This window comes from Scyliorhinus canicula, chromosome 7, assembly GCF_902713615.1.
Source record: "Scyliorhinus canicula chromosome 7, sScyCan1.1, whole genome shotgun sequence".
NCBI lineage: Eukaryota > Metazoa > Chordata > Chondrichthyes > Carcharhiniformes > Scyliorhinidae > Scyliorhinus > Scyliorhinus canicula.
The window spans coordinates 20,019,407-20,034,028 of NC_052152.1; the positions used below are offsets into that span (position 1 = coordinate 20,019,407).

General features: G+C 47.1%; 1 protein-coding gene across 2 annotated transcripts in view; it reads left to right on the forward strand.

Annotated features, from left to right (window-relative positions):
* LOC119968768 (Down syndrome cell adhesion molecule homolog) overlaps positions 1 to 14,622 on the forward strand; it is a 658,909-nt gene that overhangs the window by 503,158 nt on the left and 141,129 nt on the right. For both annotated transcript variants that reach the window (XM_038801471.1, XM_038801472.1), the window contains one exon: positions 10,972 to 11,171. In XM_038801471.1, coding sequence (XP_038657399.1) covers positions 10,972 to 11,171 — 200 coding nt within the window. The remainder of the gene's footprint in view (positions 1 to 10,971; positions 11,172 to 14,622) is intronic.

Sequence of the window (14,622 nt, forward strand, 5' to 3'; positions counted from 1 at the left end):
GAGAGACCTCTTCGCGTCACCGAGTCGGGAGTGACGAGGCCGTACAATCATGCCCGAGGTCTGTGAAACCTGGCACAATCCAATATCCAGCATGGACTTGGTCCCGAGGTTGCCGGTTTTCAGACATTGTGCTCGTAACTCTATTTTTTATCCTTTCATAGGCTGTGTGAATCGCTGTCTGGGCCACCATTTTTTGCCCATCTTTAATTGGCCTTGAGAAGGTGGTGATGAGCTGCCTTCTTGAAACGCGGCAGTCCATGTGGTGTCAATACCCACAGTGCTGATGGGGAGGGAGTTCCAGGATTTTGGCCCAGCAATAATGAAGGAATGGCGATATATTTCCAAGTCAGGATGGTGTGTGTATGGCTTGGATTGGAACTTGCAGCTGATGCTGTTCCCATGTATCTGCTGCCCTTGCCCCTCTAGGAGTTAGGTGGCGCAGTTTGGAAAGTGTTGTCTGAGAAACTTTGGTGAGTTACTACAGTGCATCTTGTAGATGGTACACACAGCTGCTACTGTGCGTGGGTGGTGCAGGGACTGATGTTTAAGGTGGCGGGTGGTGTGCTTTGAAGTCTGTAGGAATGTACCATTACATTAAAGGCCTGCATAAATATAAGTTGTTGTTCTAGATAATCTCTAGCATTGCGCTTTATATGGAATAACTCCATTGCTAAATTTGTGAGATGTATTGCTGGAGCAGAGAGACTTCGATGGATGTCATATTACGGTTTCAGCTTTGCATATGGAAGACCTATTGAGAGATTTATTGTTGAGCTACCATGTTTTTATATTTATGCACAAGTCACAGGCTTGAGTCCTGACTTCCCAGGTTAAATGGGAGCGTGTCACCACATTGATTTTCTCTGATACCTTTCATCCCTCTTGCAGTTTCTCTCTACTTTTTTAAATGATGGCACAGGATGAGGATGACTCTGGCCAGGCCAACGTTCATTGGCCATCTATAACTGTCCTTGAGAATTTGCGGGCGAACCATGTTGTGTTGGTATACCTGCAGTGCTGGTAGGAAGGTTGTTGCAGAATTGTGACCCAGCAATAGTGAAGGAACAGTGATACAGTGTTACAGATCCAAGTTAGGAATCTCCTCTGCTGGTGTAAATGCTCTCCCACATTGTGGATATTATATAAATGCAACTTGTTGGTATAAATTAAAATATATCTAATAATATATAATAATCTTTATTGTCACAAGTAGGCTTACATTATCACTGCAATGAAGGTACTGTGAAAATCCCCTAGTTGCCACACTCCGGCGCCTGTTCGGGTACACTGAGGGAGAATTCAGAATGACCAATTTACTTAACTTGTATGTCTTTCGGGACTTGTGGGAGGAAATCGGAGCACCCGGAGGAAACCCACGCTGACACGGCGGACACGAGCAGACTCCGTACGGACAGTGATCCAAGAGAGAATAAAACCTGGGACCCTGGCGCTGTGAAGCCAACAGGGCTAACCACTGTCAAATTAGGTCCAGAAAAATAAATAATGGATTGGGTTAAGAGAGAAATAAAAATACAAAGAAAACAAAAAATACATAGTCTGATTAAAAACTCCTCAACAAGAATTAAAATCTGAAGGTATGAGACTCTGCACTCATAATAGTTAATTTTCAATGCCAGAGAGGTTAACAGGAAATAATTAAGATTTCCCACATTGTTGACTTGAACTTACTTAACTTAAATTCCTGCGATGGGTTTAGCTCATATCTACAGTGGATGTACGATGGAGTCTCAGTCCTTCAGATTTTAATTGTTATTGGTGGGGGTTTTTTTTAAAGTTAAATTGCTCTTTATACTTTTCCTTTCTGTCACTTTTTGGCTCCTGATGCAATATTTCCTTCCTTACATCCATGCTGCTCAATGGTGATTCAGCCAGCAAGGTGCCATTTTTGCGAAGCAGGTCATCTTTGACAGCATTTTGGATTTCTGCATTTAAATGCACAACTGATGTTGCCTGAGGTGTCTGAGGTATTTGCACTGAAATAACAAGTGAGCAGCATTCACCCTTGCCACTATATTAACTGCTATTTCTGGCCCGTTGTTTGCTCAAAGGAGCCATGGTGCTAATTCAGTCAAAGCCTGGTGTGAGGCTATTAAGAGCAGGCCTGTGAATTTCAGTTCTTTTTCTTTTCCCATTTAAGTCAGCGACTGTGTGCTTTCTTCTGGTTGAACGACAAAATGTTTGGAAATTTGCCAATTGTTACCCAAATGTGATATTTCTCTCATGGGTAACGGGGGTGGGGAGAAGTTAGATTTCCTCTGGGCGCTGTGTACAAAGACATTGCTTCCAAAGAACAAATTTATAGTTTCATTACACATGGCATCAAAAGGAAAAATCCTCCCTGATTTCAATTCTCAGCGAAGCACTGATAATTCAAGTATGCCTGGGAAGATCCATGCCATAATGATGTGTGCGCAGTCTTAAAGGTTGCTAATAACAGGAGAGACACCCACCACCACTGAATTTTGTTTTACCTGTGTGAGAGGTTTGGACAACATTCATAACAGCTCAGGGATATGGGAAAAATTAGTAACTGTGCAAATAAGATTGACGATGATGAGTGATAGATTCTGGGTGTTTCCTTTGTTCAATGGATTAGGGCTCTTGCTCATTCTGTCACCTTTCATTTATTTTAACGCTACAGTTTCATGCATCCCCCACCCATGTAAGAATGGCACCAGAGGCAGTGGTAACCTAAAGTATACTCTTTGTGCCTCTCTTAAATTTATCCTCGAGCTCTAGTAAATCTCTGCTTTTGTTTAAAGCCGTTAGCATGCCAATTACTGCCTGCTACATTTCCCCTGGGAGGACATTTACACACAGCACTTTGCTGTAACGCAGGAGCCTAAACACACCTTGAAGCATCACAAGCACGAAAACCATTCAGTTTAACGCTCAAGTATGTTAAAGATTGATCTGTTGTCTTCCATACCTTTTCTAACCACTAAAGATAGCATGAAAAGGGAGATTTACATACATATTTTGCACATAGGAGGCCGGGACAAAGGAGCAACGCTGCTTCTTTGAAATACTTGATAAACCTAGCGTATTAATGTGCAAAGCATTAAGCAGAAAGATCAAGTATGTCACCCATTATATAAAGGTTTCTATGTTAAGCGTGATTTTTTTTTCCCGAAGTTGCCGCACAATAGGCTCATACTGCGACAGCGCTCAAGGATTCAATCATCGTCTCAAGTGCCAGATCATGGTGCTAATTTAGTGTCTCAGTTGTTGGCACTTTTCTCCCTGAAACAGAAGGTCGTGGGTTTAAATCCTTCGCTCGAGTCTAGGGCTGGGATTTTCTTGCCCTGACCGAAGTGGACCTGCTGCCCGATATTTGGCCACCCAGCCGAAGGTTGATTGAAAACCTTGCCCTATCCAGAATCCAGATTAGCACTCCCATGCAGCACTGAAGGGAATTTACTGGATTATTGGCTGCAGAACTGAGCACAATTGTTCCCTCAAAGAACTAGCACAGGAAGTGGTGGGCTGAATGGCCTCCTTCTATGATGTACGATACTAAGATACATGTTAATATATTAATATTTTGAAAGAAAATTATTGGGATTTGGCAGATGAAGTAGGAATTGAATTCTGTTCATGCGACTGATGTTTTTTGATATTTGTTTTTCGATGGAACTGTCTTCATTCTTGCAGCGTCTATCAAAGAGGTATGGTTGCAGAAACTTTGGTTTGCTTCTCTGTTGCTGTGGCAACACGTCAAGGAAGCAATTTGCTTAGGACTCTTGAAGCTGTTGTTATGGAAGTCCAGTAAAGAAGTTAGGTGAATCTGCTAACCTTGCTGCCATTTAGTGACTTTTGATGCTGCTATGTGTCCTCTTACCTCAGAGGTGCAGCCTAGACTGATGATGTGAAAGTCTATCTGCTATCGAAAGGTCTGAAGGTAGACGGAGTCTGGGCCTAGTGGGAAGAAGACGAACGTAGCCGTAATTAAGCATAGAACTGGCAATCTCACAAATCATGCAACAATAGATGCATTCTTGAGTATAGGGCATAGTGCCATTGTTGGGCAGAGCAAGGAAGCTTTTCTCAGGAGATTCACTGAACCTTATCTCGGAATGTTTGGCACTGAAAGTAGATTTGCAGCCATATCCAACCACCCCCTCTCCCAGCTTGAACTTGAGCTGAAATTCCCTCCTCCAGGAATTCTGAAGTAGAGTCATATTGGACCTGACTCTGTTTCCTTCCCCGCAGACCTGCTGAATTTTCCCGGAAGTTCTTAGTTTTAATCCCTCCTCCAGGATTTGGGGGGCGGGGGGGGGGGGGGGGGGGGGGGGGGGAGAATTTCAGGCCTTCATTTACCCTGTTCTCATCGCTGGGTCAGGAGTCATTAAACACTCATGCCGGGTTCCCGGGAAGATTCCTGCAAGCCTCGGGGAGCTGGCACGTTAATCCTGAGGAGATAGTGCTAAAGATGCTGCAGTGTACAAGGAGAGGTGATGCAGTGCCTAGTGATTCCAAGTGACAAGCTAGGATGGGAAATCATGGCAAGTTGCAAAGATTTCCTGAAACAAGACAAGCAAACAGCAGGGTATTACAAAGCTGAGATCAAAAGAGGCTTCGCTGCCTGGGTCCTGACAACCAGAGTAAACTAACAAGCTGTCAAGCCCACAACAGCATGCTGTAAAGTTCTATAGCTGCAATTCTGTTCAAAGCTCTAAAAATGACAGAATCGCTTCAATTATCAGAATCTCTCTTCTCATTACATATACCGAGGTACAGGCTACCATCATAGCCTCTAATACCACTGCCCCCCCCCCCCCCCCCCCCCCAAATACTCACTGTAATATAAAGGACTAACAGTTAGGATATGTTCATGCATGATGCGAATGGTGATGCGCCACTGACACCAGTCAGTCATGTGTTAGACTCCCGGAAGAGAGGTAAGCTTCATGCCTAAGAGCTACATGGGCGGCACGGCGGCACAGTGGTTAGCACTGCTGCCTGGCAGCTCCAGGGACCCGGGTTCAAGCCCCGGGTGACTGTCTGCACGTTCTGCCTGTGTCTGGGTGAGCTTCCTCCGGATGCTCTGGTTTCCTCCCACTGTCCAAAGAGTGGCCATGCTCAGTGTCCAAAAGGTTAGGTTGGGTTATTGGGTTATAGGATAGGTTAGAGGCGTGGGCTTAAGTAGTATTTGCTTTCCAAGGGCCGGTGCAGACGCGATGGGCCGAATGGCCTCCATGAGAAATTCCATGCATGATAAATTCTATGATTCTACGCCTACTCTGATCAGCAGTAGTATTAACAAACAAGTGTCAAGTAGATACCAGAGTATGTCCACAGTCTGTCTAAGAACCCAGTCCCAGACCTAGATTCCATGACAGAAGGACACAATCTCAGGACACTCACCAATTACCCAGTCGATAGCTCTATAGGACAAGAGACATGATTAAGGGTCCAGAGGGTGAAGAGGGAGCGAGATGTGAACCGAGTTAAGATTCTCTTTATCTGCAAAAAGTCCCACATGATCAGCGTTTGAAATAAGGTCTCCAAAGAAACTCCTACTGCCCGACTTCATTTGTCATTCCTGCTTATAACTATGGACAGAGGTGTAAAACTACTGTTTGACGCCTCTAAACCAGACAATTTCAGGTTGGTAGGGTTCATCAGTGTTAATTGGCAGCCTACCTGAGAGAAGATAACTCTTTCAAAATCTCCCCGCCATGGGTTAACCGGCAGGGTTTACGTGGACTGACAGCACAGAGGATGACAAGCAGTACGAACAGACTGGGCAGGTTCTTCAGCTTCATCAGCTTCTCATCTCAGAGAGGAACCACTCCAAAATCAAACCTGCATCCTTCCAGCTGCTGCGCGTGCGACGTGATTGTCCTCGTGTCGTATCAGCTGTCTTGGACGAGGGAATGGAGAGGCTCTGCACAAATTCCACCTCCTAAAAAATATACTCAACATATAGGTTATTCAGCAAGTCATCAACCAAAACATCTGACATACCAAGTCCTGTGGCGATGGGGAAGTGACAACGGGGACAGGTAGAGGACGCTACTAGCAGTTTTCATTATTACCACCCACATACGAGGTCTCGGGGTGATGGTAGCTCTCCACAGGTGGGGGCAGATGTGGAGTTTATATCCTCCTGAGGTGATGGAGCATAAAAGGAGCAAGTCCATTTGTGCCATTCATTGTGGAATATTGTGTCTATCAACAGCAGGGAAAATCCGAGCGAGGGTTATTCCTGATTGGATTATCACTCAGCTCATTAACTCTGTGTCCCCAGGATCACTGCAGCTTCCATACTGGGCAGGGAAGAGTGGACATGTGGACCGAGATCTTCCGGCTGTTCACACCGGCGGGATCCTTTGGTCCTGTTGCTGACACACCTCTGCTGTGGGTTTCCCGGCAGCACAGGTCACATTCAATGGGAAATCCCATTGACAGCGGCGGGACCATAAAATCCCATCGCCAGCCAATGGCAGGTCACCATCTCCAGGGCTGTGTATCGGAATCAGCTGTTTGCCCAATACCTCTTGGCCATGCTCCAATTCAGACTCAAAGATCTTCACCCAGAAATGCACAATCAATTCAGGATAGACAACAATCTTTTCAATTTACACAGGCCCAAGGGTTGTACAAAAGCTAGTGAACAACTACTGAATGAACTCTTGTTTGCTGATAACTGTGCTCTCGCTGCTTGTTGATTGCTTTGCCCCGAACGTCAGAACACTTTAGCCTGACAATATGTCTGAAGAAGATAGAGTTCTTGTGTCGACCAGCCCCATGGCCACATACTCCAAGACCCCACAATCACTATCAACAAAATCCCCTTCCGTTCAGGACAGAGGTTTTTCCACCTTGGGAGTATCCTCTCCAATAACACCCAGCAGGATGACAAAATCAACGGTTATCTGGCATCAGCCAGCTCAGTGTTTGGTAGCCTGGCCCACAGACTTTGGAAGGATTGTGGAGTTTGTCTCGGTACAAAGATCAGCGTCTACTGGGCAGCACGGTAGCATAGTGGTTAGCACAATTGCATCACAGCTCAAGGGTCCCAAGTTCGATTCCTGGCTTGGGTCACTGTCTGTGCGGAGCCTGCACGTTGTCCCCGTGTGTGTGTGGGTTTCCTCCGGGTGCTCCGGTTTCCTCCCACAGTCCAAAGATGTGCAGGTTAGGTGGATTGGGCATGATAAATTGCCCTTAGTGTCCAAAATTGCCCTTAGTGTTGGGTGGGGTTACTGGATTATGGGGATAGGGTGGGGGTGTGGGCTTGGGTAGGGTGCTCTTTCCAAGAGTCGGTGCAAACTCGATGGGCCGAATGGCCCCCTTCTGCACTGTAAATTCTATGATCTCTATGATCTGGTTCTTGCATCACTTCTTTGTGGGTGCGTGACTTGGCATCATTGGAAGCATTTAATCTTCGCTGTCTGAGATCTATTTGCAGCGTCTGGTGACAGGACAAACTCCCCTTCACCGAGGATCTCAAAAAGTGCAGTATGCCTGACATTGAGAGCATGCCCATTGGTGCTCAGCTTTGCTGGGCTAGTCATGTGGTTTGACTGGAGAATTCATGCATACCAAAAGCAGTATTCTGCAGGCAAATGAGTACGGGAAGTCACAGCATGGGCCATCTCAAACGAATATATAAAGACAATCTGAAAGCCAATCTCAGAGGTGAGGTGAGATAACTGCCCTTGACAGCAGAGCACGAGCAAAACTGGAGTCAATGGGAATCAGGTTGAAACTCTCAGCTGGTTGGAGTCATACCTGGCACAAAGGTAAATGGTTGTGTGGATTGAGGGCAGTTTTCTCAGCACCAGGACATCACTGCAGGAGTTCCTCAGGATAGTGTCCTAGGCTCAACCATCTTCAGCTGCTCCATCAATGACCTGCCTTCTGGGGGCAGCACGGTAGCATGGTGGTTAGCATAAATGCTTCACAGCTCCAGGGTCCCAGGTTCGGTTCCCGGCTGGGTCACTGTCTGTGTGGAGTCTGCACGTCCTCCCCCTGTGTGCGTGGGTTTCCTCCGGGTGCTCCGGTTTCCTCCCACAGTCCAAAGATGTGCGGGTTAGGTGGATTGGCCATGCTAAATTGCCCGTAGTGTCCTAATAAAAGTAAGGTTAAGGGGGGGGGTTGTTGGGTTACGGGTATAGGGTGGATACGTGGGTTTGAGTAGGGTGATCATGGCTCGGCACAACATTGAGGGCCGAAGGGCCTGTTCTGTGCTGTACTGTTCTATGTTCTAGAAGTGGGGATGGTCGCAAATGACTGCACAGTGTTCGCAACTCCTCAGATAATGAAGCAGTCCATGTCCAATATTCCGGCTTGGGCTGACAAGTGGCAAGTTGCATTCACATGACTCAAGTGCCGGTTAACGAAAAACTCCAACAACAGGGGATCTAAGCATCACTCCTCGACATTCAATTGCATTACCATCGCTGAATCCCCTACTATCACAATATCCTGGGAGTTACCATTGATCAGAAACTGAACTGGACTAGCCATATTAATACTGTGGCTACCACAGCAGGTCAAAGGCAAGACATTCTGTGGCGAGTAACTCACCTCCTGACCCCCCCCCCCCCCGAAGCCTGTCGACCACCCCCCCCCCCCCCCCCCCCCCCCCCCGAAGCCTGTCGACCATCTACAAGGCACAAGTCGGGAGTCTAATGTAATACTCTCCACTTGCCTGGATGAGTGCAGCTCCAACAACACTCAAGAAGCTCAACACCATCCAGAACAAATCTGCCCGCTTGATTACTACCTCTTCCGTTTTGATTTGAATGCCGAACTCTAATCCATTGAGGTGACCGCAGAATCAGACATGAAAAGGGATTGACGCCTGTGCCTCTCCTTGAAGCAGTTTTGCTCTTTCAGAGGCGATACGCCATCAACGCCGTGTTAAAGTCAGGATCCGGAATGCTTGAGCCGACAGCTCAGGGTGGACGTTAAAGATCCACGGTACAACTCCGAAAGGTGCAGCACATCCTCCTGGACAATAAACGTTTCCCAACCAACATCACAAGCTGATCTTTCAGTTACTCTCACTGTTCTTTTTCGGACCGTGCTTTGAGCTATTGCTTGAGAGTCGGAATAGTTTGCTTTATTGATGTAGATCTTTCTTGTAGCTCTTACTGATATTTAAGCCTGGAGAGTGGGTGCCAACAGGTTATTGAACCACGATGTGAGACAATGGAGCCCAGTCCTGCCCTTCCCAATTGAGGGGCCGTTAAGAACAAGGGGCTCGAACTAAGGGCCGCGCCACATCCGATGCGGGATGTGACATGCCCGGTAAATCTCGCCAGAGGCCTCTCACAGGATTTGTCCGGTTCATTACGCCTTGCAAGGTCTCAAGGGATCCCGCCCACAATGGGCGAGGCCCAGATTTGCATATTGAAATGAGCAGTTAGCCTCACTTGAATATGTCTACGCCGAATCTAACTGGCGCCCAGGATCAAATACCCTCACCTCGAAGACCCTGAGCCGGCATCGTTGAGCATTGGCCTCCAAAAATGTGGACCAGGTGGAATCGCACTTCAGGGATCTACCAGGCGATCTGATCAGGGTGGTACCCTGGCACTGCTGATGCCACCTGGGCACCTTGGCACTGCCAGCCTGGCATGCTGGCAGTGACATCCTGGCAGTGAAACCTGGCTACAACCCTGGCATTTCTAGGGTGCCCAGGTGGCACTGCCAGGCTGAAAGGAACACTGCCAGGGCGTCAGAATGGTAGTGTGCCCTGCCCTTATGAGGTGGGGTGAGGGGGTGCTGGAGGGCCATGTAATCGGTAAGTTAGGGCATTGGTGGGGTCCAGGATTCACATTGGAGGTTTGAGTTTTTTTTTTAAATAGCTCCCTGATCTCCACGACGAGCTGAGTTCCTCAGTGCAGGAAATGAATGTAAGTACAGCCACAGAGAGGCCTTCCTCGCCGAGGCCCCCCAAAAAACGGAGTCCCATTTAATCGCGGCGCCATCTCTGCGCTGTAAGTGCCAGAAAACACGGCGCTACACATGCTCGACACGGGACTCTGCGTTTTTCCCCATTAAATCGCACCCAAGAACTCTATCTGTGATTTTCCTTCTGTAACCCCGAGGCAATTGCGATGCCAAATTGCACACCCTTCTTCAGTTCGAAGAGGGCATCTTCTAAAGTCAGTCACTTGCTCTTTATTTAGCCTTGGCTCTGCTGCATTTAAGGTCTCAGAACTTGTCTGATCAAATGTAGTGAGCTCCCAAAGTTCAACCATGAGCAAAACGTTGTAGTGACATGCAGTACGGATGAACAAATCATGGGGATTACATTGTCATTAATACAGTGGGAAACAGTAAGGTCAAGAACATTGCATGGTAGCACAGTGGTTAGCACTGTTGCTTCACAGCACCAGGGACCCGGATTCGATTCCTGGCTTGGGTAACTGTGGAGTCTGCATTTTCTCCCCGTGTCTGCGTGGGTTTCCTCCGGGTGCTCCAGTTTCTTCCCAGAAGTCCCGAAAGACGTGCTGTTAGGCGAATTGGACGTTCTGAATTCTGTGTGCCCAAACAGGGGCCAGAGTGTGGCGACGAGGGGATTTTCACAGTAACTTCATTGCCGTATTAATGTAAGCCTACTTGTGACACTCATGAAGATTATTATTATTGCAATGTTAATGTAAGCCTACTTGTGATGCTAATAAAGATTATTACAATATTCATATCTAAATAATTTATATAAACCACAAACAGCAAGGGCCCCGACACTGATTCCTGTGATATCCCACTGGACACAGGTTATTATAAGATTTCCTGTCAGAACCCTGATTAATAGTGAGGAAGTGCCTTGTTTTTCTACATTGAAAGCACAATGCAAATATTGCTGGTTACAATAGTTAAAAGATTTCCAATCATCGTGGTTCAATATTTACATCTTCCGAGGCCGTTCCACCTCTACGTCAGCCCTTCACCGAGACTCAAGCTGACCACCTTATGCTTTTGTTTTTGCAGTTCCTGCCATGATCACATCATACCCAAACACCACCTTGGCAACTCAGGGCCAGAAGAAAGAAGTCAGCTGCACCGCACATGGAGAGAAGCCCATCATTGTCCGTTGGGAGAAAGAAGACACCATCATTGACCCTGAGCGCATGTTCCGTTACATTGTGTCCACCAAGGAGATTGGGGATGAGGTGGTTTCCATATTGCAGGTACTGATTATGACATTTTGCATCTTTTTTCCTGCTTCCGAGCATGTAAACATGCCAAATTGATGGGCCAGCATAATGACAAAATTAGTCCATCAAACCTGCCCAGACCATGATGGCCTGACCATCAGGGCCAAACACTGAATTTCCCCTCATGCCCCCTTTTGGTTCTCTTGCCATAGTGACCAGCCAGTTGCCAATGGAGACAATCTCTCCCTTCCTACTCGATCAAGACCCTTCATGATTTGAAAAACCCCTATTTTAAGCCTTCCCTTAGCCTTTTCTGTTCTCAGAAGAACAGCCACCTTCTCTAATCAAGGTGAGTGCAAATTGGACAACATTTTGCCGCCTTTCTCTGGAGCCCTCATCAGAATCTCCTGTATTGACGAGATAATGCATCGGTAAATTGCAACTGGGGCATAGTGTGATTGATTGCTGAGTATACTTTGTGCCTTTAAGTGTACATTAGGCCTCTTAGGAACCACCAGTGAAATTCACCTCGTCCGATCCTCAGGAGAAAACTGCCTCGAACGATCCTAAATTGGTAGCAATTTAGCAGCACTCTTCGTGTGGTGGGTCTGACCAAGCGAAAGCTGAACAGAGATGCTTCACTCAGACAAATGGGAAGGGCAGTTTTGTTCTCTCAATAGTTATGTTCGAAGCCAAGTGATTCACCATCAATCTAAATTGTGTCTGTTGGAAGGTAAGAATATATGATTGTAGAAAATGATGGTGATTGGCCTGTGCCTGGGGTCTTCGATTTATTTGCCTGCAGGATGCACGGTGCATCTTGCGGTTCCTTGGGACCACGGCTAAAATTTAAATGATTGTTCCATTAATTTACACCTATTCTGAGGTAGCGATTTAGAATATATGCAGCACTGATGAGCAGCCATTTCCCAAACCCCCAGGCATACAAATTTCAAACTAGACAAATGACGAAATAAGAAATGTAACTACAACGAGTCTGCATTGCCATTGGATGGCCTTGATTCTCTGCTCTGTGACAATGATGTGATTATCAGGCATAATGGGAAATCAGCCTCACTGACCTCATTGATTTGCGCCCCCGCTTCACCGAACGTTAGTCATTTTTCTCACATTAATTTTTATTACCTTCCTGTGCCTGCTGCTCTCAGCACCCTACTCACTGCCTGTTGTCCCCTGAGGGGCCCAACCTGGTCCTCAACCCTCACTATTAGCCCAGGCCTACATTCTTATTCTGATCAACGTTTTTATCTTTAACTTCTCTGCTGATTCCGGTGATTTGTTTCATCCTCCACTCCAACCCGATTATATCACTCAACTTTCACCTCCTGCCCCCCACCTTGCTCGCCAGTCTGCCACTATTCTGGAGCCAACTCCCTGTGTCACCATAGCAAAGTCAAGGTGGATTTAGTTACACCGCAGAATGATGTTCCAGCTGTGAACTAGGCGGCTTGACAATAAGGCTCCAAGTGACCTGATGAAGGCACATACAGAAGGCTGATTATTGGAAGGTTTTATTCAAAGAAGAGAATCACTATAATGGAAAAGGAGGCCATTCAGCCCATCGCGCCTGCACTGACCATCCGAAAACATCCTACCTAGCGTCACACGCCCACCTATCCTCATATCCCTGTAACCCCACCTTTAAGGGGTCATTTAGCAAGGCCAATCCACCTAACCTGCACATCCTTGGACTGTGAAAGGAACCCGGAGCACCCGGAGGAAACCCACGCAGACACGGGGGGAACACACAAACTCCACACAGACAGCCACCCAAGGCTGGAATTGAACCCGGGCCCCTGGCACTGGAGGCAGCAGTGCTAACCCCGGTGCCACCATGCCGCGCAATGCTGCCCCAATTGGAGGGGTATTGACGGAGAGTAGGCCACACTCTGCATGTTAAACTGATTTAAATTTGGCTGGCGGTGTGAAACGGAGCTCTGACACATTCACGGGTTCCCGGTGACGCCATGGTAGACTAACTGGGGCAAAACCCCGACAGTCTAATACATTCTGTATGGACAAGTTCGGATAGGGTGGGCCAAAAGACATTCATTGTGTTATTAACTATGATTGAATCATGAATGGTTTGCAAAGCAATCCAAACCCCAGGAGTTGTGCACTGCCCTTAAAATGGTGGCAGTCATGCTTACGTTTACATAGCTAGGAATTCCCCGAATCCTTTCTCATTTGAATTTGCCCTTACTGCCATTGATTTATTAACTGCTGACGTCATGTTGCCCAGTTTTACCAAGTTCAAACAATAAGGAAGGAAGTGAGACGGGGCAGAGTGAGAAAACAATCAAATTGGCTCCAAGGAATATTCATTTGCATTCAAATAGCACCTTGCACAACATCAGGAAATCACAAACCTTCCCTGCCAATTGAATATTTTTGTAGTGTATTCTGTTGCTATTTAGGAAACGAGTCTGCCAATTTGTGCACAGCAAGATCCCAAGAACACTAGATATGGGGAGGAATTTACTGGCTGTTCACGCCGTCGGGAAAGTCCGGTCCCACGCTAGCGCACAGTTTCCCGGCAACGAGTGGTGCAGTCAACAAGAAATCCCATTGGTAACTCCGGGACCGCTAGATCCCGCTGACGAGCCGCCGACACCGGCGGAAAGCACGCGGCGGGGTGATCGGCCATCCCGCTCATAGAATGGATATAGAATCCCTACAGTGCAGAAGGAGGCCATTTGGCCCATCGAGTCTGTACTGACCCTCTGAAAGAGCATCCTACCGAGGCCCACTCCCCCACCTTATCCCCATAACCCCGTAAAACCACCTAACCTGCACATCTTTGGATTGCGGGAGGAAACCGAAGCCCCCGGAGGAAACCCAATGCGACAGGTAAATAGATAACCGCTCTTTCACTGGTGTTCATCGAAGGATAAACGGGAAAACTCACCTGGCCTTCTGTCAACAGTGCCACAAGAACTTTCACATTCAGCTGTGGGGGGGTGTAACATCTGAAAAATGACACCTTTGACAGTGCAGCAATCCCTCAGTATTGCACTGAACAGTCAGCCTGTGCTCAAGTCTTCCGAACAAAACCTAAGCACATGGCCTGGAGTGGGGCCTGTGTCCAGGTTCTCAGGTTATATGGGGCCCGTGGTAAAACACTCCAACCAAAACTGCCTGAACAGTTTCCGTTTTAGTCACATGTGGAACATGGTGATGGATATGATTTGCTTTATTCTGACTGCAGTCTTCAAGCGTTTTCTGCTCCGATTTCTTCATGCATTTTATTACATGTCTTTGTTCTAATGGACTGAGCGGGGTTGTGCAATTTGTGCGGAGTCCGACGAATATTCTCAGGACCCAACGCCTCAAAAAAGATTTTAGTCTGACTCTGCTCTGGGTTTCACTGATGCCGTGACCTTTGGATTTGAAGGTGAATTTCCATCACGGAGCCAAGGCTGACACATTTCAGTGAATGTACACCCTCTACTGTTTGAGCTGC